Raw genomic sequence first — 27,986 nt, 5'->3', positions numbered from 1 at the left:
TGGAGTTCAGTATTTGCCTAAATGGCAGTGTTCAGCATTTCATCTTAGTGATGCTCATAGATAAAAGCCCCATAATTTTTGTTTGTACGACATTTGATTTTAATATTTTTAAACATCCACTTACTGATGATTACTGAACAATTCTTAAAGACATTTTAGAAGTTCGTATTCTTTTCTTCACTTTCGCTACACCCTCTTTGCTGGCTTGGTTCTACTTTTCCCTCAGCACCACATTAGGTCTTCCAGGCTTAGTTAGAGAACAATTTTTGAAGCAACAATTTGATGCTGATATTGTAATGTCCATTCAAATCATAAACATTAACTTAAAAATAATATTCAGTAATTAAACTCTGCTGTGGTATGTGAATTTGGGTACCATTGCAATGGGTGCTAATAAACTAAGTCACTACTTGCCGCTCTACATATTACGAAATAACCTAAGTTTTCAAGTCATGTGATAACTATTAATAATATAGACTTTTAAATCATGAATCTTGTGCCTTCAGTAAGCATACCTATAAATTAGTTTGTGTGCGGTATAATTGCTATAAAAATAACATTTCTAGTAGAAGCTCAATAATATTTCAATTTGTTATCCTAAAGTCAGATTATTATGCCTCTGTTATTTGTAATGAAGGTACTAAATATTTGTTCTTGGTGTATATTAAAATAGATGTTGTGAAGAGAGGATCTACTTAGGGGCTTTATGAGTAACACAAAGTAATGTTCACAATATAAAGACTAAAAATGTTGTGATTCTATATGGTGCTGGCAATATGTATGTTTTTACACATATTCAGCTTTGACGAATCTTAATGAAATCAATATAACGAAGATTCACAAAATTCTCAAAAGGTAGAAGATAGTCTTCTATGCTGGGAAAGGATGTCAGTAGAATAGGATATTAGTAGGATAATTTGGTACCAAAAGATATCAAAGGACGTCCATTGACAAACGCTTTAAACTCGTGCTTATCAAATATGGCTTGTAAATTAGGCACATATGAAAAGTAGTGCGAACCATTTAAATATGTATCTTCAGATACTGGTAATTATTACAAACATTCATTTTTTTTGAGTGAGAGAAATGCATGCAAATATTTAATTATCCAGGCACTTACCAATCTGAATGACCGAAGCACAGATAATCCTTCAACATTTGCAAGACCAAGTTCCATTAAACTAAGGCTAACGATAATACCATCAAAAATATTCCAGCCTTCTTGGAAATAATAATAAGGGTCCATGGCAATTATCTTTAGTACCATTTCTGCTGTGAATATCCCAGTGAATACCTAAACCAAAATGTAATAAATTAGTTGAGTGTTTATGAGAAATTTATATACCTGAGTAAATTTTTCTAATCCAGCTTGAGTTCTCATAACTCTTACTTGTAGTTATTACTACAAAAATCAGCAGATTGCTATCTCCACATGATAGCTAAATATTTCTAAACACTGAAAATGGATAATTAAAACCAAATTATTAAATGAGGGCAGATATAGGAGGACAGAAGTTTGATAAACCTATAAAAAGCTATTCACCAGTCAACAGCTCAGCTCCAGTTCATGTTTGACTGATATGTGCTGGATGGATGTGATATGATCCGATGTTTTCAGTCCTGTTTCTAGAGGATAGTCCCAATAAAGCAAAAGAAGACTCGACAGCAATTTTTTAACTTGCTCACAGTCTAAACAGAAGTGTTAGAAGAAACTTGCTATATCGGACTCTCTAAGGTCTGTCTTTTAGGCCAGAGTTGAAGAGTCTGGGTAGAATAGACAGGGGAAGTTGGAATTTTTTGCACTGGGCTTTTTGTAAAGATACAGAGGTTTCATGCACAGCTACTATTCTGTGTGTTATTTATGTCCTTTTGAGAAAAAGAACTTCATGTTGATAATGTTCTTTGAAATATCAGGAAGTGCCAAGTGTGAAATTGTCAATGCTCCTTAGTGTTTCAAAGTCCAGAATTTAACCCAACACTTTCTTGCAATGAGTGTAATACAAAACCACTAAAAACATATGAATATTCTGCACAACACTCAGAGGGTATCCTAGATGATCCAAAAGTCTACTAAAGTACACCAACATACTCTGCTATTGCTTTATTATAGTTCTTTACCCAGCTTGTTCTCAGTCCTCCTACAGCAAGTTTTATGGAAGCAAAGCTGCCTTTTAACAACACTATATAACTACATTCATGATTACCTTTTAGTTTAAGATTAGGAGGTGGATATATTGCTGTAGAAACATTCGCCATTGTCAAAGTGTAAACATTTAGATGTTAAAAAGTGTATACTTTTGAGAAACTAGAAATATAGCAAGAAACACGATACTATTAAATTGATACATGAGAGATGTTTGCATATAATCAGAAGAACGTAACAGGTGTTGCTATGTGTGATAAAGAGAACGCAACAAAGAAGATTATTCTTGACAAAGCTGTCATATTTGTCAAAATAACTGAAAAAAGCAATGAAAAAAGATTTCATTTTAAAGTATTTCCTTCACAAAATAACCCATTCAATCCACAAAATACTTTTTCTTCAGCATAACCGCATCCCCAAATACACAAAAATACATTTTAGTAGAAGTACACTCAAGTCTTCTTGTAATTACTTAGGAATGTTGAATACTGAATGACTTTTAGTATTAGGAAAATGAAACATTGCATTTTAGAACTATTTCTTCCTACTCATTAAAATGCTGCAGAAAAGGCAGAGTCCTATTTGTCATATTTAATTTATCCTCAAACAGACCGTGATGTCACAAGCAAAGAGTAACTTAACATACTCTGAATGGAAATCTCAAAATTAAGGTTAATAGATTAATACAGTGAGGAACAGAGAATTTAATTGAAACTAGCAGGAATAGTATTCACTGCATATATATCGTCCTAATTAAGGACTGGATTGTTACAAAGGTAGTTAAAAATGTGACTGTTGCTAGCTTAGAGTAATAAAAATAAAAATATGAGATGGGAAAATGCAGAAGACCTTGTAAGTATAAATAGTTGGAGAGAAAGAATTCTAGCAATATAACATACCGACATTTATAATACAATGTTCTGTAATCTATGATGAATATAAGAATATGCCAGCAATTAAATCTTCGTCCAAGAGAAAAGAAACTGTAATGCACACAAAAACACCTAGATAGTAGGTTCAATTTTAGTTCTATTTAAAAAAAAAAACAAACATCGTGGAAGGATGTATTACAAGTACATATGGCAAATGTGTAGACTTTAAAACATACTCTGACTGAGAAATCTGTTACTGTTCCATTTAAATATTAGCAGACTTTAAAACTAATCTTTTTGAGTGATTAGCTCAGAACACTTGGTTGGTTTTGATTTTCAGGACTGCATGCTGTGTGAGTCAATGCAGACCTCTCCTGTGTAAACTATTGGTAGTTATGTGAGCTGGCAAAAAATTAAAAATGTATGAATCTTCTTCTGAAACAAACACTTGCAAGGTTCAGTTCTCTGCTTCCTGAGCATTAGAAGCAAATGGAGAGAAACAGACAAGAACATTTATGTGTTATGCCACATTTAGGTATCTACTCAGAAAACGAATTATATGTAACCTTAAAACTCTGGATCAGGTTAAAATCAGGAAAGGCATCACTCATAAACTTACAGATAAAAGGTGCTTTTGTCAGAGAATAAATAATAATATTCTAGTTTGTTAAGTATCTTGTAGTCACCTAAAATGGCAAAGACTTACTGCAAACAAGAAATATGCCTTTCTTGAAGAAGAACTTTCACTGTAGTGTAACAGAAAAAAAGCCAAAGAGAAATTCCGACACCTGAATATTTAATCAATTTCTTACAGGAGAATATTTTTTGTGATGGAGTATAAGTACTGTGCCAAAAATTATATAATCTACCTTAAGATTTTTTTTTTAAAAAACACAAGATTGACCTCAAGATACCTAACAATACAGTGAAGACTGCACACATATTCAGTTACTTCATTATAGTAGTTACAAAATAGATTCATAAAAGTTAAAGGTTCCAGCAAAAATGACTTTATCTATGAAAATCATATATAAAGTTTCTAAACTGATTATAAAAATCAACCTGGAATAAATTTAAAACCAATGCAATGCATTTATGCATTTCATTGTTTAGAAAAAGGTATTTTCACATCAAGTAGTGCATGACAAACCACTCACCAGGTTTCCCACAGAAAGGACACTGCTAAACTGTTCTGTCATTGGGTAATGTTCCATGGCCATAAATAAGGTGTTTAAAACAATGCAAATAGTTATAGCAAGATCAACAAATGGATCCATCACAACTAAATTGACGACGTGTTTTACTTTCAACCATGGACTCCAGCAATCCCAGATCAAGAAAGTGTTTGCAAATCTATACCAGCATGGTGGGCATTTCTGTCGGGATTCTTCAAGCTCTGAAAAAAAAGTAGAAAAAATAAAACCAAGTAGTGAATATTCCAATTCTATCCTCTGGAAGTTATTGTTTAAAATATTTAAAAAGATTAAATAGTTCAAATAAACAGCTCACACTAACATGGGATTTCCCTCACCTATCTTTAGCCATCTTAAAGTTAAGATTCTAATTTATTTAAGCTCCTCTACAACCAGTGGACAGTGATATTATCTCTAAAGACGGTATAATCTCAGACATCTATCTAAGGAGAGAAATGTGTTTGTCTCTTTTCCAGGACAGCAGGGAGAGTCTAAACATTTAGTTCAGGCTAGTTGACCCGCTCACAGCAGATGTCTTAATTTTGGATATTAAAAGTCAACATGACTCCATTGTCATATTATAATTTGTATAAGCTTCATAAAATACGCGATTTTTGTTTTAAGTATGTAACATGTACATATTTTGATTTTAGCAACTAAAAGTATTATATTTGCTACTACACTGACCCACAGCAATATCATAACAGATAGATGACTTGGTGCACATACCGATTATTGCCTATTTGAATCAGTATTTTTAATATACAGGATGCCTGTTTTCTTATTTTAAAAATTATCATTTGACTTTGTTTGAAAATCTATTGTATAGTTGCAGTTGAGAAACAGAACAACAAAGTTGATATAAGCAGAACAATTCTGCTCTCAGTTAGAATCTTTACAAACTGTTTTGTTTTCCACTTCAATGTCAATATTGTCAAAGTTACAGAAGAATAATAACTTCTACTAAGTTAATAATAGCAAGGATGAATGTCTAATGTGATGGGATGCTAGAGGACAGCCCAGAAGGAAGACTGATATTTACTTAAGTGATAAATACTTAGACTACAAAACATGTAAGAAATGGCAACAACGGTTTTAATAAAATTTATGCATAGTGGCATCAACCCGAATCTGAGATTTGCCAGTTTTCAGACATCCCTGAGTGCACAAGGATGTCTCCATCATCATGACACTTAACAGGTGATTTTGCTAAAATAGAAGTCACAGAATCATAGAGTGGTTTGGGTTGGAAGGGACCTTAAAGTTTATCTAGCTTCAACGCCTTTTTTAGAAGAAAGTAGGTGATATAAGCCTTGTATTTCTGACTACATCTAGTTTGGGATCTATTTGTGTATCTGAGAGCAAAGGGCTTCAGAACTCACTTTAAGAAGTATATTTCAATTCTGACTTAAAGTAATCCTAAGAACACCATAAATTCTCGTGGTAATTTCTTGTCCTTTTAGAATATATGTTGTAGGACATCTGCAGGGTTTGTCTGACTGTGACAGCTGTCACACTGTTTCAATATCCATTAAATAGATCCTTAAGGCTTATAAAAATATTTTAATGGCATATGTATGAAGTGTGAGTGTATGCAGTTTCCATTAAACAAGCAAAACAATTCCAACATTATATGCTTTTTCATATAGTAAATATAATAGCATTTTATCTTAGATATACTTACCTAAGAAAGTTTAAGAAATGCTTAATGAAGGCAGTTCATGTGCATTGGTCTGGGTTGATTACAGTTGTTTTTTTTCTTTAAAACTATCGTTTTCGTTCCAATTTCCTATTGTCTATCCTTGGATTTTAAGTCTAAGGGAAATGACTGTTCTAGCATATCTCTGCCTTTATCATAGCAATTCCTGTGTATCTTAATTGACTTTTCCTGTTGATGTTTCGTAGGAAGAAAATTCCTATATTCTCTGTTTGGGACTCTGGCAATCCCCTAGCTATGATTATTTTGTCTCTGTTAGTCCACTCAATAGAGTAATATTTTGGAAGGTGAAAACAAATAACTAAGCATTTAGAAAGTGTAAATGATCTTAGGAATGCTCAAAAGCTTTGATGTTCAGAGATTTCACATGTCCAGTTTTACATTTACGAAGGAAATTATGTAAACAATTCCTCTGTACGTGTAGTTAGCAGAAATTTGCTGAACTGCCTGTCAGATAAAACGCATCAAATACCTTCCATTGTATTTGTAAGTATGCTGGCTATACTCATTGCTCTTTGCCTTGCAGCAGAATCTTCCAGCATTTCCATGGAAATTTGATAAGAACTCAGTCTTCTTTTTCTTATTTCTGTTTCTGTAGTGGTGCCCTGTAAATGAAACACTGAGGAATTAAACCATCCTTTTTAACAGCCAATTAACAATATTTACTGTACGAACATTGTAGTGGTAATCAAAATCAGCTTTGTACAGCGTACTAGACTTTTCTTACACACTGAAGGTTTCTGTTCCTGTAGGAATTTATTTGTTCTTCATTGAGGAACTCAGTGGGAATTTTGTACAGTGCTACAAATGATTAATTGGGGGACGCAATACCAAGGCAATGTGGGACCAAAGGTGGTTCTCATTTAAATGACTGAGTGAACAAAATTTTTGCTAGGTATCTTTTGTTAGTGATTATTATTGTTCTTTCAGGAAAAAATGATCAAAGTAGAAACCTGTCACCTTAATTTCCAGCAGCTATTCATGTTAAATAATTAAAGTGCAAGTACAGAAAGAACTATTATGTGAGAAAGTAACTTTCATACAAGAAACATGAGTATAATTATAGGAATTAATTATCTCTCCAATACTGTGTACTGCATTCCTAACTGGACAAGCGTGGTTGGAAAATTTTATATGAGAATCACAGAAAAAGATCACATCTTATTTAATATTTCTTCTGTCTAATTCTCATGAACTGCAATGCTCATATGGAATTTGTGATATATTCTTGCAATGAATATGCAAGTCCTCTCTCTTTTGTATGGCTTCGAATTATCTTTTTAAAGCAGTAATACCTAGCTCCGACTTAAATGTGCCTAACATGTCACTACTCTGTAGCATGTAAATGTCCTTTGAGCTGCTCTGCTTTTCTTCTGGAGTGTGGCCTAGGGATCTAAATACAGGAGTGGGATTAAAAAATTCCTAAATCTTGCTTCCTGCTCTACCACTGATTCTGTGATTTATGGAAACCACTCACTCTTTTTCTCATTATTCTGTCCCATCCAGAAAAAGAATAAAAAAGCCTGCAGAACTCATAAAGGATTTCAAGGTTATCTTAGTGTGAAGATTAAAAGCTATTTTTGAGCATTTGCTAGTACTATTTCTTTAAAGACTCTTGAGTTAAATGGGTAACTCTGTTCTCAAGTGAATATATTTCTGAAACAGAATTGTATACGTATAACCTCTGAGGTAATCTGAGTTAATTTATGGTATGAGTGTCCATATCAAGATAGGAGAGAAACAAAAATAGAAAGAAATGTGTAATAGTAGTAATAAAATCAAAACCCTTATTTACAACGAAAATATTTTTCAGTGAATATATTGAATGAATATATAAAATGAATATATTTTTCAATATATTCACTATTAAATACAGTGCTATAATAGCCATCAAAATACCATCCTGAATCCATATTAAAATACTATCTATGAGAAAGCTTGCTTTTTTGAAAGTTTGAAAGAACATCCTAGCTTACAGAAGTCTGAAACTGAAATATGATGTAATTGCGAAGGTACATATGAGTTTTACATATTTTTCTCATGAAAGTTATGAGAAAAATTTCTTCAAGATAAAGTCAGTAAGGGATATTTCTGTTAACTATCATGGGAGTAGTAACTGCATTCTGCATAATTTTGCAGGTGTTTTCCTATACTTATTTCCAATTTATATCCTTATTTATATATCAAATGTCTACCTTTGTTGATGTGTTGCAATTATATACAAATCATCAAATTCAATTTATGTTTTTTTTCTTTCTATGTGCAGATCTCTTGCTGAAGGCAAGGCAAGGCGAGTATAATGCTTTACTGACACTCAGACATAGGAGGTTGTGACTTTTTTTCCCTTCTGTTATTCAGAAACTATTGAAAGTTTTTTCTCACAGCTCTAAGAAATGATAAGGTATGGAGAGGTGAGCGGTAAGGAAACATTCTGTGCCTGAACCAAGCTGTAATAATTACTGATTTACTTATAATTACCTCTGGTATAAGCTGACCAGTAGGTGAAGTTAGAGTTGAAGGTCCTCCAACCAAGGAAACTACTCCATTGCAATCCACAGTGCTGTGCATCTTCCCATTTACTGGAAGGGCTGGCACCATTCTAGATGACACACTCGCCTGACTAATATCACTGTTGCGCCGTTCTCCATGTCGATTGGGAACAAAGAGAGAATCTCTTCTGCTTTCATTATCTTCAAGAGTGCTATGCTCATCATCAGCAAAGTCATTTTCTGAGCCTATATCCTTTGCACGACCTCTGAAACTGAAAATGCTTGTTTTGCTGTTGCGTCTTGGTGAGAACAGGGAACCACGAATGCTCAGCAAAGACTGTAAAAGATTTAAAACAAATCAAAACAAAACAGCATTAGAACAGAAGTTCTAAGTTATTGGCTTTTCAAAGGACAGTTACAGTGCTGGAGGAAGGATAGTCACTTTTTTCTTCAATAGTATCAGTATGTCCATTAGGGGAATGTGCTCCTTAGAGGACCTGAAGTAGAAGGGAAAAACTCTTTTTAAGGTAATGTAGCAGGACTGAGAAAAAGTTGTACAGAAGAACTAAGTAAGGTTGGACACTTTTAAGCAATAAGGGCAGGTTGAATTGGTATGGACACATGACTGTCTTGGAGATAGTTCTTAACATCACCATCAAGGTTTTGCAGGTATTTGTCTTTTATTCCTTCTTCTACTAGAGGACAGAGCTAAAAATCTACTTTTCTTCCCTTCTTCATCCCCTGGATTCCTAGGTATAACAACTGATAGTGCTCACCAATCATTGTTTTCTATTCTATTCACTAGAGGCAGAAGTGGTCTTAAGTTTGGTATTAAATTCAGTCTAAGTTGATGTAAAGAATTTGTCAGCTCTCTTCACAACAGGCTCAATAGTGCGGAAACAACATACGCAGTCCTCTAAAACTAGAAGACAGAGGCAATAGCTTGGGGAAGCTCTGGAGGTACAGTGTGAACATGTAGCACTCTTGGGCATAGCACTCTGAGGGCTATAGCAGGCTGCACACCTACCAGAAGGTACCACTTGGCCATCAGGCAGCTCACAGCAAGCATTCACCAGGGACACAGTTACCTAAAGATATCCTCTTACAAATGAGAAAAATAAATCAGTGGTTGTTGGTAATTCATCTTTTAATTACTGTAGAAGCTGGTTAATGGAATGTGCTTCTCCCTTGCTACATATTTTATTAATGGCATTCATGAATAAATAAAATGAGTACTAATTGTGGAAAAAGGAAGCCTCGCATTAAGCTTTCTTCAATTCTGCATTTGTACAAATCTTCACATCTTGGTATATCAAAAACCTGTTTGAGATGATTCTTAATTTTTCACTGGTTTTGCACGTGGAAAGTGCTCATATGTAATAGCTGTGGTTTTTATCCAAGGATATATAAAGTGAAAGTGAAAACTGCACTATAATATATAAGCCTACATTAATACTGTGAAAACCAAGCACTGAATATATACATAGGTCAATACGTATGTATCTCTGTTGCATACTCGAGCTTATACCTATGCAAACGTAATGTGTGTGCTGAACTGGTATTACTGCCTGTTATAAAGGCTGGCAGGTGTTTATGGTTATGAGATGTATTTTTTCTGCTATACCAAATTTTAATAATTTGGGCTGAAATTTTCTATGCTGGCTGTCAGCCTCAGGCTGAGTTACTTGAAGAATATCAGCCAAATGGTTTTGCTAACCCATTTATTTAAACTTGGCTGGAGAAAAAGTGCTGTTTTGCTTAAGCTGAAAGATAATTTTATCTAAAAAAAAGCTCTAGCTGCTATAGAACATGACACTGAATTCTGACAAAGTGGTAAACTAATTACTGTACCCTTTGTAAATGTGTTTGGCCAGCCCACAGTCCTTCAAAAAATCACACACTCTCTAGGATTCATCTGACTACCACTGCTACCCTTGTTTTTTTATAGAATGTTTCCATGGCTGCTATGTTTTGTCTGTTGTCCAATCTTCCCAATATGTGTTTATCATGCTCTGAGCACAGCTAAATGGATGAGGCCCCTCAGGGATTTGGGAGGAGTAATGCCTGCTCTGAAAGTCCCTGCTGGATTGAGACAAAAGATATAAGCCAAAAAGGCTGCAATTCTAACACATGTAGAGGCAGGAATATATTTGTCTACATGCTCCTGGAAAGTAAGGTCTGAAAGGAAAGCTTGGCTTCTTGCAGGCTGCATCACTCATTTGCACATGGAATATTGCGTCAAAGGATAAAACCTCTACAGTATCTGCCATTACCATTCTACTGCGTTATTTCATGCTCTGCCACCCTATTTCACCAGGGAGATAACTGCATGACTAACAAGACAAACCAGCTCTTCCTTTACCAGTTCTACTGCCTGTAACCCTTCCATTCTTGTGACAGATCAGTTTTACTTCAGCTATATGGAGGCAATGTTTGCCCCAAAGCATTTTTACAGCTGCAAAAACAATTACCAAGACCGTCTTTAATTCATAAATTATCCTTATTTATATTACTTACTTGATACAAGTATCTTTATATCTTAAAATTTTAAATTTAGTTAAAAAAAAAAATAAAATTCAGATGGTCAGTTACTCCTTTCCTGCTGTGTAGCACATGATGTCTCAAGATGAGCTGTTTCCTGCCTATTATGTCATTTCCTGCTTTTCTCTTAAATCTAAGACTCATATAATATTTGTTTTCACTTGATTTGAATGGATTTTTTCTGCAACATGAATTCACATTTATTTTTAATGTTATCAAAAGTCATTTCAAATGCCTTGCTTTCCTACGCTTAAGTTTCCGTGGAAGTTTCATAGCTCTTCACAACTGCAAGAATGAAAGCTTTCTGAGAGTTTCAGAGTATGAACAAGTACGTGCAAAAATGTTTTACTATATGTTAATAAAGTCACAGAAAGTTTATTATCTATGGAATGTCTTTGTCTCAAATTCTCCTCACCTTAGTACACATGCTTCTGTGTCAAGTTTTTTTTCTGTGCATAAAAAAAATGTGTTTAATATATACATAATATATTTCTTAACAGACTCTTCACCAGAAGCGTATAAAAGAGTATCAGGGAATTTAGATTAGACAATGGAGAAGCCTATCATCATGCAATTATAAACCATAGAACTAGCAATCAGAAATTCCTTTCTGCTCAGACTTTGTCAGTGACTCTTCTTTAGTGTGCCCAAGTCACTCACCATCCTCATCTATGATGTACGGCCACACATGTATATCTGAGACAAAACTGTGCAGTCTAAGATGAGATCTTTGGCTATAGGTCCTTTGAATCAGCCTGACTCAAAGCCCATTCCAACTAATGAAAGATTTTTTGGAACAGCTTTGGCGCAAAACTAATAGTACATTTTATGAGATTGGAAATACACTTTTACAATATTACTTGAAGGAGTTGAAATGGATTCAATAATTTATTTTTCTTACATTTTATTTATTTCATATCCAGAGAACATCCTGGTGATTCTTCTTCATTATAATAAAAAGATCAGGCATCATCACTTATACTTGACTAATTACTGAGGCATTGTTTCAAATTAAGCTTTCCTCCTATTAGTGCATGTATTTCAGTGTGAAGTACTTCTGCCAATGAATCTCATATTTATATTAGTCTGTAAACTAACTCTTGATACAAGCATTAAATAGGGTAAATGTTGGTAGTTAAGCATAGGTAGTATTGGTAGTTAAATGTCATCTGTTGGCTGAGACCAGACATGATCATTTTGAAGAAATGCATTTTGAGTGATTTTTCTACAAATACTGTAACTGTGTGTAGACTTGATATAAGCAAAGGTATCTATAAGTGATAGAAGAGATCCTTTGATTTAAGGGAGTAAATTTTACTTAACTTTGAAGTTTCGACTAAATGATTTCCAGAGGTCCTTCCTAAACTATTTTTTTCACTATGATTGCAATGATTCTCCATCTTGTATAATGAATTTCTAGTGAAATAGAACAGTCCGACTAAATTCTTATAAATACAAGCCAAACAATCCCCATATATTTCGTCATTATTATGGAGTACTAGACCTACTTCTCTCATCTACCATTTAAAGAAGCTAATTAAGGAAAGCAATAGAAACTAGTGTTAGTGTGGAATTTCCTTTTCATGGTACTTTGATGATGTGGTCTCCTAAAAAAAGAAAATATATTCGTATAGTTTTGAAATGGATGCAGAACAGAGAACCTATGGTTGATTAATGCAAATATATGAACACTAATCAAAGAATCTTTGATTCTTTCTCCAATCTACCAGACACATCTTCATAAATACATTTTCAGAAATGTTTTAATTAAGTTTACAGTTATCCTTGGTATGTTCTTTTTATCTCTTTGCTAATAAAATGGGTCAAACCGTATCGAACTGCAACACTGTTAACAGTACTACCACTGTTTTTTTTGCTTCAATTATCTTTTACATAACTCCCAGTATGTAAATGTTCTGTAATGTCAGTCAAAACCAAATTAGACATACATGACTTAATAAAAAGGAGTGCTGTACCTGGTGGGGAGATGTGAACCTTTTTTCATATGTCAATTGACTTCCTTCTGTGGAGAAGCGGAAACTTTTCCTTCTGATACTGTCTTCTGACTCGGACTTGGGGAACTTATCAATATCTCCTTTGTCCGCTGCTTCAGACATTTCTTTCTGTCTTCTTTTCTTCCTTCTGTTTCTTCTTTCTTTAGCACTCTTTGAACTCAACTTTGATGCTTCTGAAGAACTTTCCAAGAGTTCTCCTAATCCCCCTACACCACTGAAATCTCTTGATGCAACTGACGCTGCTGCTACTGCTGCTGTTGCCTGTCAGGTTACAAAGCAAGATATTCTTAGTAGGCCCAAAATGAACTATTTTACAGGCTTTTATAAATTATTTTTATTATCACTGCGGTAATACTGCTGGTTGTACACCTCAAGTGTGCAAATGTACACAAAAAAATTGAACTGAAGATAAACCATTGAGTTGTATACCTCATTGTTTAGTAGCATGAGCTACTTGAATTGTCAAGTTCAGCAGAACAATAGCATCACTGTTCCTTAAAGACTTGCTGCACAAGACACTGGTCTAAAATTAAGGTAATCAGAAAAGTATAAATATGGGGCTTTTTCATGTATTTCAGCACTGGTTCCCCAGTTTCTCTTGAGAAAAGCCCCATATCATGCTCTAATTCAGCTGATCCCTTCAGAGTCCTTATAGAGAAAACTAATCCCTAACATCCACCATATGACTTAATGTATCATAATCCAACTAGCAGCCTGCAAGTAGTTGAATCCAGCCTTTCCTCTCTGTCTTCACAGCAAGAACACTCTGTCTGTCCCTACTCTCAAACACATAAACATCTAGATGAGCCTCCTGATATCTTTTGATATCATGTGATTTAGTGGCTTTCATGGATGAAAATATCAGATTTTTTTTTAAAGTAGTCTGCTGATATTTAACTTTTTTAAATTTGAATTTTGCAGTATTCTGTTCTTTCTTTAGTGATTTGGAAGTGATAAGGTTTGATAATTAAAATAGAGATATGCTAATTATATTTCAAAGACCATGCATAGGATTTATTTTGAAGAAAAAGATAGATTTTCACTTTCTATTAGCACTTTATAGAATCATTCTAACTTAGCAAAAGTAGCTGTAAAATACTACCAAAACTATAGTTGCATAGAAGATTCTAATTTGCTAGCATTTTATAAACATTGTCCTGTTGAAAATTACCATATGCCAGATGAAAAGCAGTATAAAATCAGTCCAGAAATTAGATAGATGTCTGATTCACAGAGCTGAATTCGTGCATATATTTTACTTTCAGATAAGAAAACCTCACACAAAAGTATCTATTAAAATGTCTTCTTGCTCATAAAACTTTAAATAATTTTCTTCTTTTCAAAGAAAACAAAAATTACTTTAAAAGAATTCTGAAGTAATACCTTTGTTATAAATATTGCTAGTCTGTTCTAAGGATATATAAACTTCTGATTGCCTTCAGCGTGCTTTAATTAGGGATATGCTTAAATATCTTTCTAGATAGAAACCTAAAAGAACACTGGTTACAATCCTTCTCTCTATTTTCTGAATATGGGGGAAGACCTATTAAGTAAAGCAAGCCAGGCAATTCTCACTCAGATCATAAACTAGAAGTAACATCTCTAGACTTTTTTCATGCTGTTCATAAGATCTGTAACATAAAAGCATCATGAACTATGACTACTTAAAGTCAGGTTTCTAGGACACTCTTATCACAAATATTTTACTTTTACAGTCTTTTAGTGAGTTTAGTAGCATTCTTTTCTGTACCATTAGCTTGCTTTTTAGCTATTTGTTTAGCTCCTGATTTTCATTGGCTATTTCCACTTCCGTAACTTGCATGATAAACAAGACTTTTTTCTTTTTGTAATCCATTGCACAATTTATACATGTTTTAATTTTTAAAATATTATTATCCTTGCCTTAGGAATAAGGTTGTTCAGAAAGTACAATTTCCATCATTACCTGAGCTTCTTCTTGTTGCTTCTTCAGTTGTTCCAGCATCTGTTGAAATTCTGCCTCTTTCTGCTCTGCTTCTTCCATGGTTGCTTGATTCTGCTCTTCATAGGCCATGGCCACCACAGCCAGGATCAAGTTGATCAGATAGAAAGAGCCCAGAAAAATCACCAGAACAAAAAATATCATGTATGTCTTCCCAGCAGCACGTAGTGTCTGGGGAGTAGAAAGCATTTCTGTGAATTATTCCACTACTTATGTTTGTAACTGCAACAGCATTACACTTTCAGCTCATGTACAAATAATATATGATTTCGTATGTCACCTCCAGATTACTTTTTATGTCATAAAATTTCTTACCAGCTGATAGAGGTTCTCCCAGAAGTCCTGAGTCATTAGCCGAAAGAGTGACAGAAAAGCCCAACTGAAGGTGTCAAAACTTGTGTAACCATAGTTGGGATTTCGGCCAGCTTTCACACATATATATCCCTCTGGACACTGCCTATGTGAAAACCATACAGGAAGTACTTAGTCATAACTTTTATTTCCTTCTAGAACATATGTATTATCTTTTGGAACAATATGCATTATTTTTCCACAAGAAATCCATGAATTACAATTTAATTCATTTAGAAAAAAAAGTCCTAAGAAACAAACTAGTTAGTTAGAAAGTAAATGAAAGATATCCTTTCCCTCTGTTCACTGGTTGAAATTACCTAAATATTTAAATTCTCCTCAGTTATTTTGCAAATAGAATCTTTGTTCCAAATGAATACTTTCCTGGTAGAAATAATTGTGAAAACATCGTTAAGGTTACAGAGAGATTAAACAATATTGTTAGCTAAATCCAATTGCACTTTTAGGGATCTCCCTCTTAATGCTGAGATACTTTCTTTTTAATAAGTTTGTTCACTTTTGCCCGTTAGATATCAGAGTTCAGCTAACAATTCAAGGCCAATAATTGGGCCTGTGTGTATGGCAGAATTTGCCAGTAATGAAAAAGACTTAGGCTTGAAAAAAAAAAAAAAAAGATTGTCTTGAACTATGAAGTCACTACTGTACTTTCTTAATATTTGACGCATTCTTTCTCAGTTCTAACCTCCGCGTTCATCCTACTTTCTTCATCCAGTACATCTCCAAAATAGACTTTACAAGAGTTCAGATTTTATCATTAACATCAACATCATTTTCCAATCAAGCAGGAAGAAAGGCTCTTCATAAGTATTTTGTTTAGTCAGAGAGTAAGATATTTTGACTTAAGAAAGAAATCATCATTTAGCAGCAAAACTCTGAGTTCTGTAACACTGCTAAATATGGAGTTCCAACTGCTACATGTTAGGTTTCATGTTACTGCTTTTTCTACAGAACATCACGGAGGATTTTGAAAGGGTCTTACCCTGCATCAGAGCTATTTCCACAAAGTAGGGCATCTCTTTGTCCTTCCAAAATGTAAAAATGAGCTGTGTAGAAAGCATTAGAAATATATGTGAATAAATCAAATGAACCTGAAAGTACTACAACTTAAAATAAAAATAAATTGTAAGAAAAGCAAAGTGGCTAGCTGCTGATCCCTTTGTAGTTTGTTTAGGAACTATTTTGGTTATTGTACACGTTTATCGTATGTATTTGATTTCCATCAGTCAGTGACTGTAAGCAGTTCTACATGAGGCAGAAATATAAACCTTTCAATCTTCTTTGATCACAAATAGTTATATCCTATAGCCACAAACATATTTAAAATAGTTAAACCAGTTATTCTTACTTTCATCCTCAATGTAATCCTTCCAGTTAAATGTGCTCACTGTCATATTAACAAATGTACCATTTTCATCCATTGTGCTATTAAAGTAGGAAATAACATTTAATTCAAAAGTAGAATTGTCTGGAGGCCACTGCAGGCATTTATTTCTCAAGTTGCCCATGAACAGCTGCAGCCCTATTAGTGCAAATACACTCAGACAAAACACAGTCAGGATCATAACGTCCGAGAGCTTCTTCACAGACTGAATCAGGGCTCCTACGATAGTCTTTAGGCCTGCAAAGGGAAAAGATCCACAGATTTATCAAAGAGTATCTTTGCCCTTCCCATATAATTAAGATGTCATGCAGACACTTAAATTATTTTTTATTTCTCAAAAAAGTAAAGCTTCATGAGCAGCCTCAGAGCTTGTGAAGATGAAATGAAAGAAAAAGATTCTTTTTTATGAGTATGCAATGTACATATATTCCAATAAACTGAATATATCATGTTATTCTCAAGCAGGAAATTTTATCAATCATGCTTTCCTGTTATAGATTTCATTTTGTTTCTTAACTTTTCTCTGGATTTAATATTCTGCCAATACTTCAGTTTCCAGTTAATATTAAATATGACTTAACAACATTATGAAGATAGAATGAGATAAAATGGCAACTAATTTGGGGGAAAAAAAATATTAAATATGACTTCACAACAGTATGAATATTGTATGAGACAGAATTGTCAGTAATTTTGAGGAGAAAAATCCTTCGCATTTGATAAATTTTCCTGTGCAACATCTCCTTTTTGGTAGCTTTTCTGTTGTTACTTGGTTTTCTTTAAGACTAATGTCAATTTTAAGTGGTAAAATAAAGGAAAAAATTCAAAATCAAGAAAGCCATAGCGCTAAAGCTTTTTTAATGTAAGAGAGACAACTTGTCGTAATAAAATGCAGAAAAAAAAAGCACAATAACCCATAGGCCTCATATTTTATGTTTCATGCAAGAATCTGTTAAACTCAAAGGCTGATTTTGCAAAATAAAAGAAGCTAATGCTGGAAAGACAAAGAATCATAATCCAGGCTTATGACCCATGCCTTTTTTTTTTTTTTTTTGGCAACGCTAGCAGTGGACAGCAAGGCTTATGCTCAAAAGAAGTGAATTCAACTTCAATGGAACGAAAGTCAGCCTCGGTGTTTAATCTCGCTCTCACCTGGAATGACTGATATTGTTTTCAAAGCTCGGAGAACTCTGAATGTTCTCAACGCTGAGACATTGCCCAGGTCCACAAACTCTGTCACATATCTGTAATAGGGGAGTTCACACACAAACACAATGACAGCACACAAATAACAATCGGAGTTACGAGGGGCCTAACACCTTACACCAACTACTTCTTACCTGGGATTACAGAAATAGTTTTCAAAGCTCTCAATACTCTGAAAGTTCGAAGAGCTGAAACATTGCCTAGGTTTACAAATTCTGTTACATACCTGTAGGATTAAATCACAGTTATTCAGAATTTAGGCAGAGCTTATACTAATTATGTGGGTCTTTAAAACCTCTGTGGCAATATGGCAATCATACTTCAAAATTTACCTGTCTCTTCAGTACACCTCACTTTTAAAATTATTTATGTTCATCAATTTTGCTTAAATTTCATTGAAGTGAAACTCGCTGATCTGTACTTGAACAGCTAATTAAACTAATTCGCTTGTAACAGGACAGTGACATGAAGTCAAAGGGATGGCTTCCATTCTGGTGAGCAGAAAAATGTAGGACATGAAATTAGTGTCCCTCAGCAATAATTACACTAGCAGCTGACACTCCGTGCTGGCTTCTGCCATATTTTACTTTGATTTATGAGTATTAAAATGCGTGATATGGTGTCTAAACTTCACAGGTTTCAGAAATCAAACACTTTTAAATCAATATATTTATTACAATAATATTTGCCACTAATTTCATGCCCTAAAGCTTAAAAAGTTCATGAATCACTTACGCCATTAAAATGACACTGAAGTCAAGCCAGTTCCACGGGTCTCGCAGAAAAGTAAAACCTTCTAAGCAGAAGCCCCTTGCAAGAATTTTAATAAGTGATTCAAAGGTATAAATTCCAGTGAAGGTGTACCTGAAAAGCATCAAAGAAGAAATAATGGATTTTTGCATACTTATTCTTACAGACAGTGCCATTCTTTTTTTAAAGATGACTTACAATGAAAGAAAAGAAAAAGTATTTAGAAGTGAAAGTAGGAAATAATTAACTTACCCCAAACACTTAAGAATGTAATCCTTGTTCAGTAAATGAAATTTGAACCTGACACATATATACTATTCATTTTCTAAAAGGTTGATTTAATCTCAGTTTCTGTGCTTTCATTTCAGACTCTAGTATTTGTAGATATATTTCAGACTTTGATATTTATATGTACATTCTCCGGCACTCACAGGGCTGCCTGTTTGTTTGCATTTACAAATCAGGTAGATGTCTAAGTGTTACAAAAATGAAGAATTTTTTTTAAGTATCAAAATCAGAGAGTTTTGTGAAAATCAGTTCTGGATAATAACTGTACTCATGCCTATAATACAGGTTTATTTCAAAAATAATGATTAAATATACGAAAGCATGCCCAGACATTCTTGAAGATGTAGAGCGTGATTACCAGTTCACCTGATGTGGGAACAACCATTCATTTAAAAACATAGAATAGTCAGTTATAACCGGTGTAATGCAGGGACTTCCTGAGACCCACGTGGGCCTGTGTGGACCTTCAGAATAAAGGAAATCTACCTACAGACCCTACTGGTCTCCTTTCAGACTCTCAGCAACCCTAACAAGCCATAGTCACTGTTGAGCATACTGGGAATGGGTCAATACTAGTGCAGTTTCTAAATATAGCATTCAGCGTAAGATTCCTTAATGCAGTGAAATAAATAAATAGAAATCAATAATGGCTTTTGAAGAATGTGAGGGAACGAAAGAAACCACAAGTAGTTAGAACTAGGTTTTTCATGAGTAGCATTATTTCAAAGAAAAACATAATATTTCAAAGGAAAATGTGTATCTGTATTTCGTTGGAGACAAACATACATGTATAACGGTGAACAAGAAAGAGAAACAGAGATACTTTGTTGTTTCCTTACTTCTGTGAGCTCTTTGTTATTCCTTTGTAGGTAAGGCTCTTTCCTCAGTAGTTTGAGCTTCTTGTGGTTCGGGTATTGTGTGTGCTTGCTGTGGCTGGCACTTGAGAGTTCATATCAGTGAGCCACAATGAATGTCCCACCGTGCTAAGATCATGGATACTCAAGCAATATATGGTTGGCCTCACCAATGATACGCAACAATTCTACATGCACATTTGAAGTTCTGTACCTCCTTTTACCATTTACAGCTCAGAACACCCAAGGAGCTCATGTTCGTACTTCACAGTAGAAGCTCAGATATTCCTCAGGTATAAATTAAAGAACAAAGCATTTCTCTGAAACCATATAAATTTTTCAGGAGCAAATCAAAAAGATATTGATGATCTCATGAAATCTGATTTTTCATAGAAACATAGAATCAAGAATGGTTAGGGTTGAAAGGGACCTCAAAGATCATCTAGTTCCAACCCCCCTGCCATGGGCAGGGAAACCCTCTACTACACCAGGTTCCCCAAAGCGTCGTCCAACCTGGCCTTGAACACTTCCAGGGATGGGGCATCCACAACATCTCTGGGCAACCTGTTCCAGTGCCTCACCACCCTCTGAGTGAAAAATTTCTTCCTTATATCCAATCTAAATCATAACTCTGGAGAAGCCCATTCTGACATACAACTTTCCAAAAACACTTTGTATTTGGATCCACATGAAAACAAAGGAGTAAAAATGAAGAAGTAAAACCGTTTGACTTACTCTACATTCTTTGTCCAGTCTGGAGGGTTACTCATGGTCATAAATACACAGTTGGTCAAAATAGTGCACATGATAAGCATGCTGAATAACGTAGATTATAGTCAAGGGATGTAACTCAGAAAAACAGGACAGTTTTATAACACTGAAATAATTAAAAATATTAAGTGTCTATAAATATGTACAAATAACATGACATTCTAAATAAAATCTGAAAATAGAGCTTTGCACATAATTTTGTCTATTTCAAATGGTAGGCCATCTGGCATGTTATGGTGCACTTACTGTAAAACAATGCATTACTTTTATAATTAAGGCAGGATTAGGATTCAAATGAAACTTAAACACATGCTTAAGTCTGTAAAAATATGAAATGAGTACCCAAACATAATTACTTATTGAAGCTAGGGGGATCATTCTAAAAGATCTCTAGGCAGAGGTTGGTTATACACACCCAAGTTGTTCTTTGGACATGACTGAAATATATTTGAAAATATTCTCCTTTATTCTGACCTGGATCTTTTATAGGGCACCTACCCCAATGCTGAAAACACAATGCTGAAAAAGTATGCTTGAAAAAGCATGCTTGAAAAAGCAGCTCTTTACTCGTGCTCTTTTGTCCTTGCTAAGTGAGTCTAGTTCATGAATAGTACTACTGGTCTTGGTAAAAGTGTGACCCAAGATATGTTCAAGTGCAATGGTTTGTTACTAATTTGGCCTTAGCTGCGGGGCTTAGTATGAGATTAGGTCTCCTTTTGTATATAAAGCCTGATATTTAAACTCCAACAGCTTTAGGTGGTTCAGTAAAGAATTCCCTTGGTAGGAATGAAGATCATACTGCAATTCACATGTGATATTGCTGCTTTTTAACTGTGATCAGCATATGTTTAGCTACCATAGTACACCCACATGGACGTGATTTGTATATCAGTATGAAAAGTATTACGTCAGTAATTAAATAGTTTTAAATGTCAATCCCTAAATCAACATTAAGAAAAAAGGATATGAATGTACCAAAATCTTGATAGCAATTTTTCTGATGGGATTAAAAGGAGTTAAAATGTACAAGGCAGATGTGGCACTGAATCGGAAAATTGCCTTTCCCTTATTCAATACTACGAAAGTCTGCAAAAGAGAAATACAAAATTAAAATACAAAGTTGACTACATAAATGTCTTTACCTTCTTCTAAAGGATTCCATTCTCCACCTGGAAGGTTCAAGCTCCATCCTACTGTCTACCTGTGGTAGGAAAATAACTGTTTTCTATGAATACAGTGGATTAAGCCTTCCACGGCCAATTCTCCAATTTGCTAAATTTCCCAGCATGTGGACTGAATTCTGATATTATTGAAATTGATGGGAATTATCAGTATCAATGTGAGTTTATCAATAATAGCAAAATGCTGCATTTCATTGCTAAAATATTTTCAATTTTATGTCTAACCAAGTCTTTGATTAAAGTCAGTTTCAAATTAATGAAATACGTTCTACCTTGTAAGCAAACACTAAGTAAACCAAAACAGCAAAAGGGCAATTCTAAATGCCAGTTTTTATTTGGAACGAATACTTGACATAATTATATACATATGTATATGGTGACAAAGACAAATACCTGTCACTAAACAACTCACCATAGTTTTAAAATAATTTTGCTTTCATTTTAGATTTTTAAATACTACCAATATAAATTATATGTGCTTTCTAAAAGTGTATCTAGTAAAAAATAAAAAGGATTAATAAATTGCCAGCTGACATAATTCAGAGCAGTCTGAGACAAACATACACTCGAATTTGACATCCTATAACAACAAATAATTTCTTCAAAAAAAATACGATTTTCATTCTTAACAATAGGCTCTTATTTTCCCTGTATGCGAACACCAAATTTAGGTAGTTATTATCCTTTAAAATTTGACCTGACGAACCTAGAGTTCATGTTCACTTTCATTCTGTTCCTGTTGGCAGTGTCGCCTAAGTGTTTTTATTTTTATTCCAAGTGTACTTGTGTGTGAGGTTTACTTGCATCTTTGTTGCTCTTTGAAATTTCTTCAGGACATGACTGTTCTTCATTCCTGTTGCTCTTTGTCGATGGTAATGGCTCTGCTTTGTGTTACTATAATAGAGTCTTTGTTATGCTCTCAGCAGAGCTATATAGTATCACTGTTCTACATGTTGATTTCCATTCTCTGTAAAAACTTGGCTGTGATCAGAAAAATGCTGGCCTCTCCATGGCCTTTACTGCCTAGCTGGTCTGCTGTCTCTGGGAGAGAAAGAAAACCTCTATGCTGTGGGAGAGATGACATGTAAAGGAGTTTTGATGGCGCCTGTTCACAGAATAATGTGAAGCATAGCATGGAGGGTGACAGAGAATGGACTCGCGCTCACTGGTGTATCTCTCTGCCCTATAGTCCTTCACCCAGCTAGAAACCAAAAAGATGTCGCCTGTCCCAAGGTCACTGTTGCAGCACAGTCTGAAGACAGACTCCAATTCACATATGATTTTTTCTGCCTTGACCAGTCAGTGATTAAGAGCAGTTTCTGCTATAAACTGGAGGAGGGATGACTAATTCTAGTTCATCATTTAAGATGTCCATTTGTTTTCTGTTGAGCATATTAGGCTGGTACATAACATAACCCTGTGACAAAAGATTGTGCAGTTTACTAATTACTCTCATAGACTAACAAGTCCATCAGCAGCCTGAGTTTTTACCCTTTTGTTCCAAAAATCTGACTACTTTTTCTGATCATTGGAGGTTAGAAGGTATACTTCAGTACTTCTCAGGTTTTCTGATACTTTATTTGTAGAAGACTTGTTGAGAAAACTTTAGTCTTGAACTTATCTACATGACTTTACTCCTGAATTGTTTTGCAGCTAGTCAAGAAAAGGGCTTAGTGCACACAGTCATATTGTCAGTAAGAATCTCCATGGAACTGTTAATATTAAAAAAAAACCCCATATAAAGGAAAATAACCCTTGGCAACAGTCTCTCTCTGAGCTTTCATTTGTAAAAATTTCCTTAATAATATTAATATTTGCATTATCTACAGCACTGTTTATTTAACTTTGGCAACTGTTAGGTTATGCATTTACATATGGATTCTGCTTTGTTTTCCATTCCTATTACTGAAGCCATAATTTTTAAAACAGTTTTGTAAACCAAAGTCAACCATAAATTTAGCTACAAAATTGAGACCAATATTGGCATGATTTTTTCCTAACAAACAAAATAACTTTCTTTACAGTTTAAAATATTTTATGTCTTCAGTTTTTTATTCTTTCTCAACATCAAGTTTCTTAGATTCATAGATTCATAGATTTCTAGGTTGGAAAAGACCTTAGAGATCATCCAGTCCAACCGTCCCTAATCCCATTAAACCATATCCCTAAGTAGTTCATCCACCCTATTCTTAAACACATCCAGGGATGGAGACTCAACCACCTCCCTGGGCAGCCTAAATAATTTTCTTATTTGGATGGCAGCCTGGAGTGCCTCAAGCCATCATCAAAACAACTGTATCCCTTTCCTTCTCTGTTTCGGAGAAACGAGGAAAGATAATCCCAAGCACTTGTCCATAAAACACCTGCATTTTTGAATTTATGGTTATTATCCACAGCTTCATCTTCCTTCACTCTCCTTACCCACAACAAAATATTTTGCAGGTCCATCAAGAACTGGGAGAACATCTTGATGCTGCTAAAGGAGCATACAGAAATAAGCAGATAGAGAGCACAGAGGAGAACCTGCTCTTACTGTCAGCTGCACCTTTTAATCTGTGCAGGACATAAGGTATTTTTAACTATTCCCAGGCTGGACTATTTCAGATCCTGGAGGAATTTAACACAGTCTACAACCAATCCCAGCTATAGAGGGATATACTTATTTGTTCCTTGTCTTTCTCTTGTCATATAATGGTATTCTGTTTCCAGATTGTATGTTATCATTGCTACAAGACCAAAATCTATGTACTCTATGGCAGATCCTGACTTTTAATAAGGTGAAGGGGCAAAGTTTTTACTTGAATGGATCTGTTTGAACTAGCCTTTCTGTCTTCAAGTCCCTGGCTCGCAGATCATGTGAAAATGAGGACTTTGTATGACTGTGCAAATCAGAAGAAGAAGTACACCTCTTTTAGGAGTTTAAATTCTTCATGGAGCTCAACTCTGCTATTAATGGTCCAGTTGTGTTACAGCCTCACATATGTAACTCAGGCACATTCCTTTTCTCTCGCAACGTGTAACTCTTCGCTGTGAGAAGGTCTCAATTAGTGTTCAGAACAACAAAACTGTCTTTTTTTTTCCTTCCTCAAAACCTAGCTTTTCTATGGTGTCTGCCACAGATTGACAGCTGGGCAGCGGGAAACTACTATAGCAATCTCAAGCACCTGAAGCAACCATTTTCATTGTGGTGGTTTTGTGTGACTCAAGATTTACACAGAGTCTCTATATGCTACACATATATATAGATATATTTTATACATACATATAGATAGATATGTTTGCAAATGTTATATAGCTACACAGAAGAAAAAAATACAGTTACAGTCCTTTATTTCACTAACTTGAATACATGCTACCTGGTTATCTACAACAATCTCCACTGCAAAGCCATGCTTGAAACTCCTCATTTGTCACATCCAGCCTCACTGCTACATTGAAATCAGGAAAATTCAGTCATGTTCTCAAGTTCAGGCAAGCTCAAGGAAGCTCTATCTTCCTTACACTGCGGTAAATAACAAGTAACTCAACAGAAGTTGAGGAATCAGAATATAGAAGAGCGTAAATCTGTTCTGTTAGATGAACGGATGTTTCTGTATATTTAGTTACTTGATGGCTCTAACCATCATATTTTGTGATTAAACTTTTCTAATGTAGAAAATCATATTCTGTTTTGTACAAAAGATTGTTCACTCACTTTTTTATTGATATAGTATGGGTCCAGGTCTTCCAAAGGTTCAGATACCATTCCTGGAGGTATGTCACCATAAATAAAGGGCAGTGTCTTTCCTGCCTCCAAGTCACTGTTTGGTTTTGGACCGTTTTCGTCATCATCATCTGTATGTTCTTGCTTGGGTTTTTTAGCTTTTTCTTCTGCAGCACGTTTTTCAATAGCTGTGAGAGAATCTCTAGTAAAATAGCGGAAGCTTTCAGGTCCTGGTGGTACCAGCAGTGCCTGTGCCATGTTTTCATCCTGCAAATTTAATTACTTTTAGCTTCTTGCATAAGAATGACCTATAGAAGAAAATTAGATAATTTAGGAAAACTAGATTGTACCAACAGAAAAAAAAAACACAACCACCACCATTTGCTCAGAAATGCTTTCCAGGCCTGAAATAGAAGCAGCATATTTCAAAGCTGAATAAAAGTTAAAAGAACCTGCTTAGAATTTATTTAGGTATGTTATAAATTGTTTTTCAGCTTTTTACTGCTGCTCTAGAAAAAGACACTACTTCTGCCTCCAAACACTGCTTTGCCTGTATCCTTAGACTCTCAGTTAGAGCTGATACACGTTTTAACTGTAAATCTTTTTTTAATGGCAGTTATAAATGCATATTCTATGAAGTACTCTTGAAAACTGTAAACTTACATTTTACTAGCTAATACATTTTATCTTCCCATATTTTTCCAGCATCAGTAATACAACTTTATAAAAGTAAATACTTTCATTAAATGAAAAAGGTTTTGTATAATTAATGCTGTTTAAATGACAGTAACTGAATTCTGGGAGGAACAAGCATAATTCTTTCTTAGTGACAGTTTACTGTGCTGGAGGTTGTTAGATACCAAAGCAGGTTAGGTTGCGTTTATTGACTGACTGTGAGCTGTGAATCAAAACCACAAGCCTTTTAAGTAAAAGGAAACAGCATGTACGATCAAGACCATGTGGGAAAAGAATGCATCTTCTCTTTGTATTTCAGTGCATTTGTTTAGACTGTGTTTCATCCGTTAACAGTTATGGTTATGAATGCTACAACAAAATACATTGTCCTCACTAAAAATACTTGTATTTGTATTGCCAGAAGTTCACAAAGGGGCCAGTGAATGACTGGGAAAAGTAGTATTAGCAAACTTGGGGTTTCACTGTGTTTCTCAGACAGCCATAAAGCATACCTTAAAAAAGTTTTCTTGACAAGTTGGAAACATCGCTTGAGTCCTGCCTCCACTACTGTCTAGTGCAGTTATATCTTTCCTGGCTGCTGCTGTGACACAAGAATATTTTTCCTACACTAAATATACCCCAAGTGTTTTCATTCAGATTACAGAGCTTAAGAGAACAACACACAAATATGTGTTTGATTACTGTTGCTATACATGCAGAAGTCTAATAGAACAATGAAAAAACAAGTAATTCTGTTCCCTACACTGAGCCCTGAACAAGCTTTTAGCAACCCTTGAACTATGAACCACTTGATTTTTAGTGATAGCTTCCCTCTTCTTCCTTCACTGATTTTAAAATTCCTTGTTATCTTGTGACTAAACTGCCAGGACATGAATGATACTGGGCAGAATTCAGACAAACAAAGAATTCTGTCCATGTAATCATTTCAGAATAGCTTTCATTAAAAAACTATCTTTAAAGAAATAGTCTCAAAAATACCTGTAAGATCTGAGTGGTCCAGGCCTCTCAGTACCTGATACTGCTCAGTGAAAAGAATTTTGAGTACTTGAAATACAATTTGGGCCTAGATACCATATGTATAATGGTCTACAATTCAGTAGATTTCATTAGAAAAATAAGCTCCAGTTTATTAAAGACATGCTTTGCTAAATAAATCCATGTAGTTGTATTCAAGCATTGCATTCCATAAATCCTTATCCAGTTTTCCTTCAGTCCCTTCCTTTAAATAGTAAGATTGAACAATAAATACTATCCATATGTTCTTAATTTTATGCCTGTTTCAGTTAATTATATTATGTGTATGGACAATTTGTTACATTTTATTTTTGAATATAATTACCTTATCATTTACACAGAAGATGACTCAAAGTAAGGGAAATCTCTGTGCTAATGATGTCAAATTAATTTTTGTGTGTCTCTGAAAAAGTCAGAAGAAGTGGCCTGAAGTGTCTATGTTTATGATATCTTAAATCAGGCAAACGGTAAAAGTGAAAGTACTAGTGTAAGTGGATCTTATGATTATTTATTAAAATCGTCAAGTTATCTAACGGGCTATATGCATTCTGCATGAAACAATCCACGTATACCCTTCAAAATTTTCAAGGTAGAGAAATAACAAACCTTGTAGTGTTTCCTATAGGCTGTTTTTTTCCTTTTACAACACTGGCATCAGAATTATTCTCCTGCTAAAACTTTGAAAAAGCTGACTTTCAAGATTCTATTTCAATTAAAACCAAAACACTGGCACACAAATCTGTGTTTGATTTGAGTTGGAATAAGTGCAAGGTTAGCAAATGACATCTGTAAAATGACCAAATATCATAATTTTCTTAC

General features: G+C 34.5%; 1 protein-coding gene across 18 annotated transcripts in view; it reads right to left on the bottom strand.

Moving 5' to 3' along the window:
- Positions 1–25,715, bottom strand: part of LOC104379176 (sodium channel protein type 2 subunit alpha) — a 59,321-nt gene extending 33,606 nt beyond the window's left edge. For 2 of the 18 annotated variants that reach the window (XM_086616035.1, XM_086616033.1), the window contains exons 1-14: positions 25,449–25,715; positions 21,541–21,659; positions 20,538–20,627; positions 18,646–18,774; positions 18,045–18,136; positions 16,669–16,941; positions 16,303–16,366; positions 15,267–15,408; positions 14,916–15,122; positions 12,932–13,231; positions 8,386–8,751; positions 6,398–6,530; positions 4,173–4,411; positions 1,121–1,294 (exon numbers count right to left, since the gene is read on the bottom strand). In XM_086616035.1, coding sequence (XP_086472161.1) covers positions 1,121–1,294; positions 4,173–4,411; positions 6,398–6,530; positions 8,386–8,751; positions 12,932–13,231; positions 14,916–15,122; positions 15,267–15,408; positions 16,303–16,366; positions 16,669–16,941; positions 18,045–18,136; positions 18,646–18,774; positions 20,538–20,627; positions 21,541–21,659; positions 25,449–25,715 — 2,595 coding nt within the window. Of the gene's footprint in view, positions 1–1,120; positions 1,295–4,172; positions 4,412–6,397; positions 6,533–8,373; positions 8,752–12,931; positions 13,232–14,900; positions 15,123–15,266; positions 15,409–16,302; positions 16,367–16,632; positions 16,942–17,856; positions 17,949–18,044; positions 18,137–18,645; positions 18,775–20,537; positions 20,628–21,540; positions 21,660–25,448 lie in introns of all 18 variants that reach the window. The other 16 variants (XM_086616032.1, XM_086616031.1, XM_086616037.1 and 13 more) reach the window with 14 other exon arrangements.
- Positions 25,716–27,986: the final 2,271 nt, after the last annotated feature.

The sequence above is a fragment of the Tauraco erythrolophus genome, chromosome 8 (assembly GCF_009769465.1).
Source record: "Tauraco erythrolophus isolate bTauEry1 chromosome 8, bTauEry1.pri, whole genome shotgun sequence".
Lineage (NCBI taxonomy): Eukaryota > Metazoa > Chordata > Aves > Musophagiformes > Musophagidae > Tauraco > Tauraco erythrolophus.
Note: the sequence above shows the minus strand (reverse complement) of the source record. Positions and strands in the feature narration are given on the sequence as shown.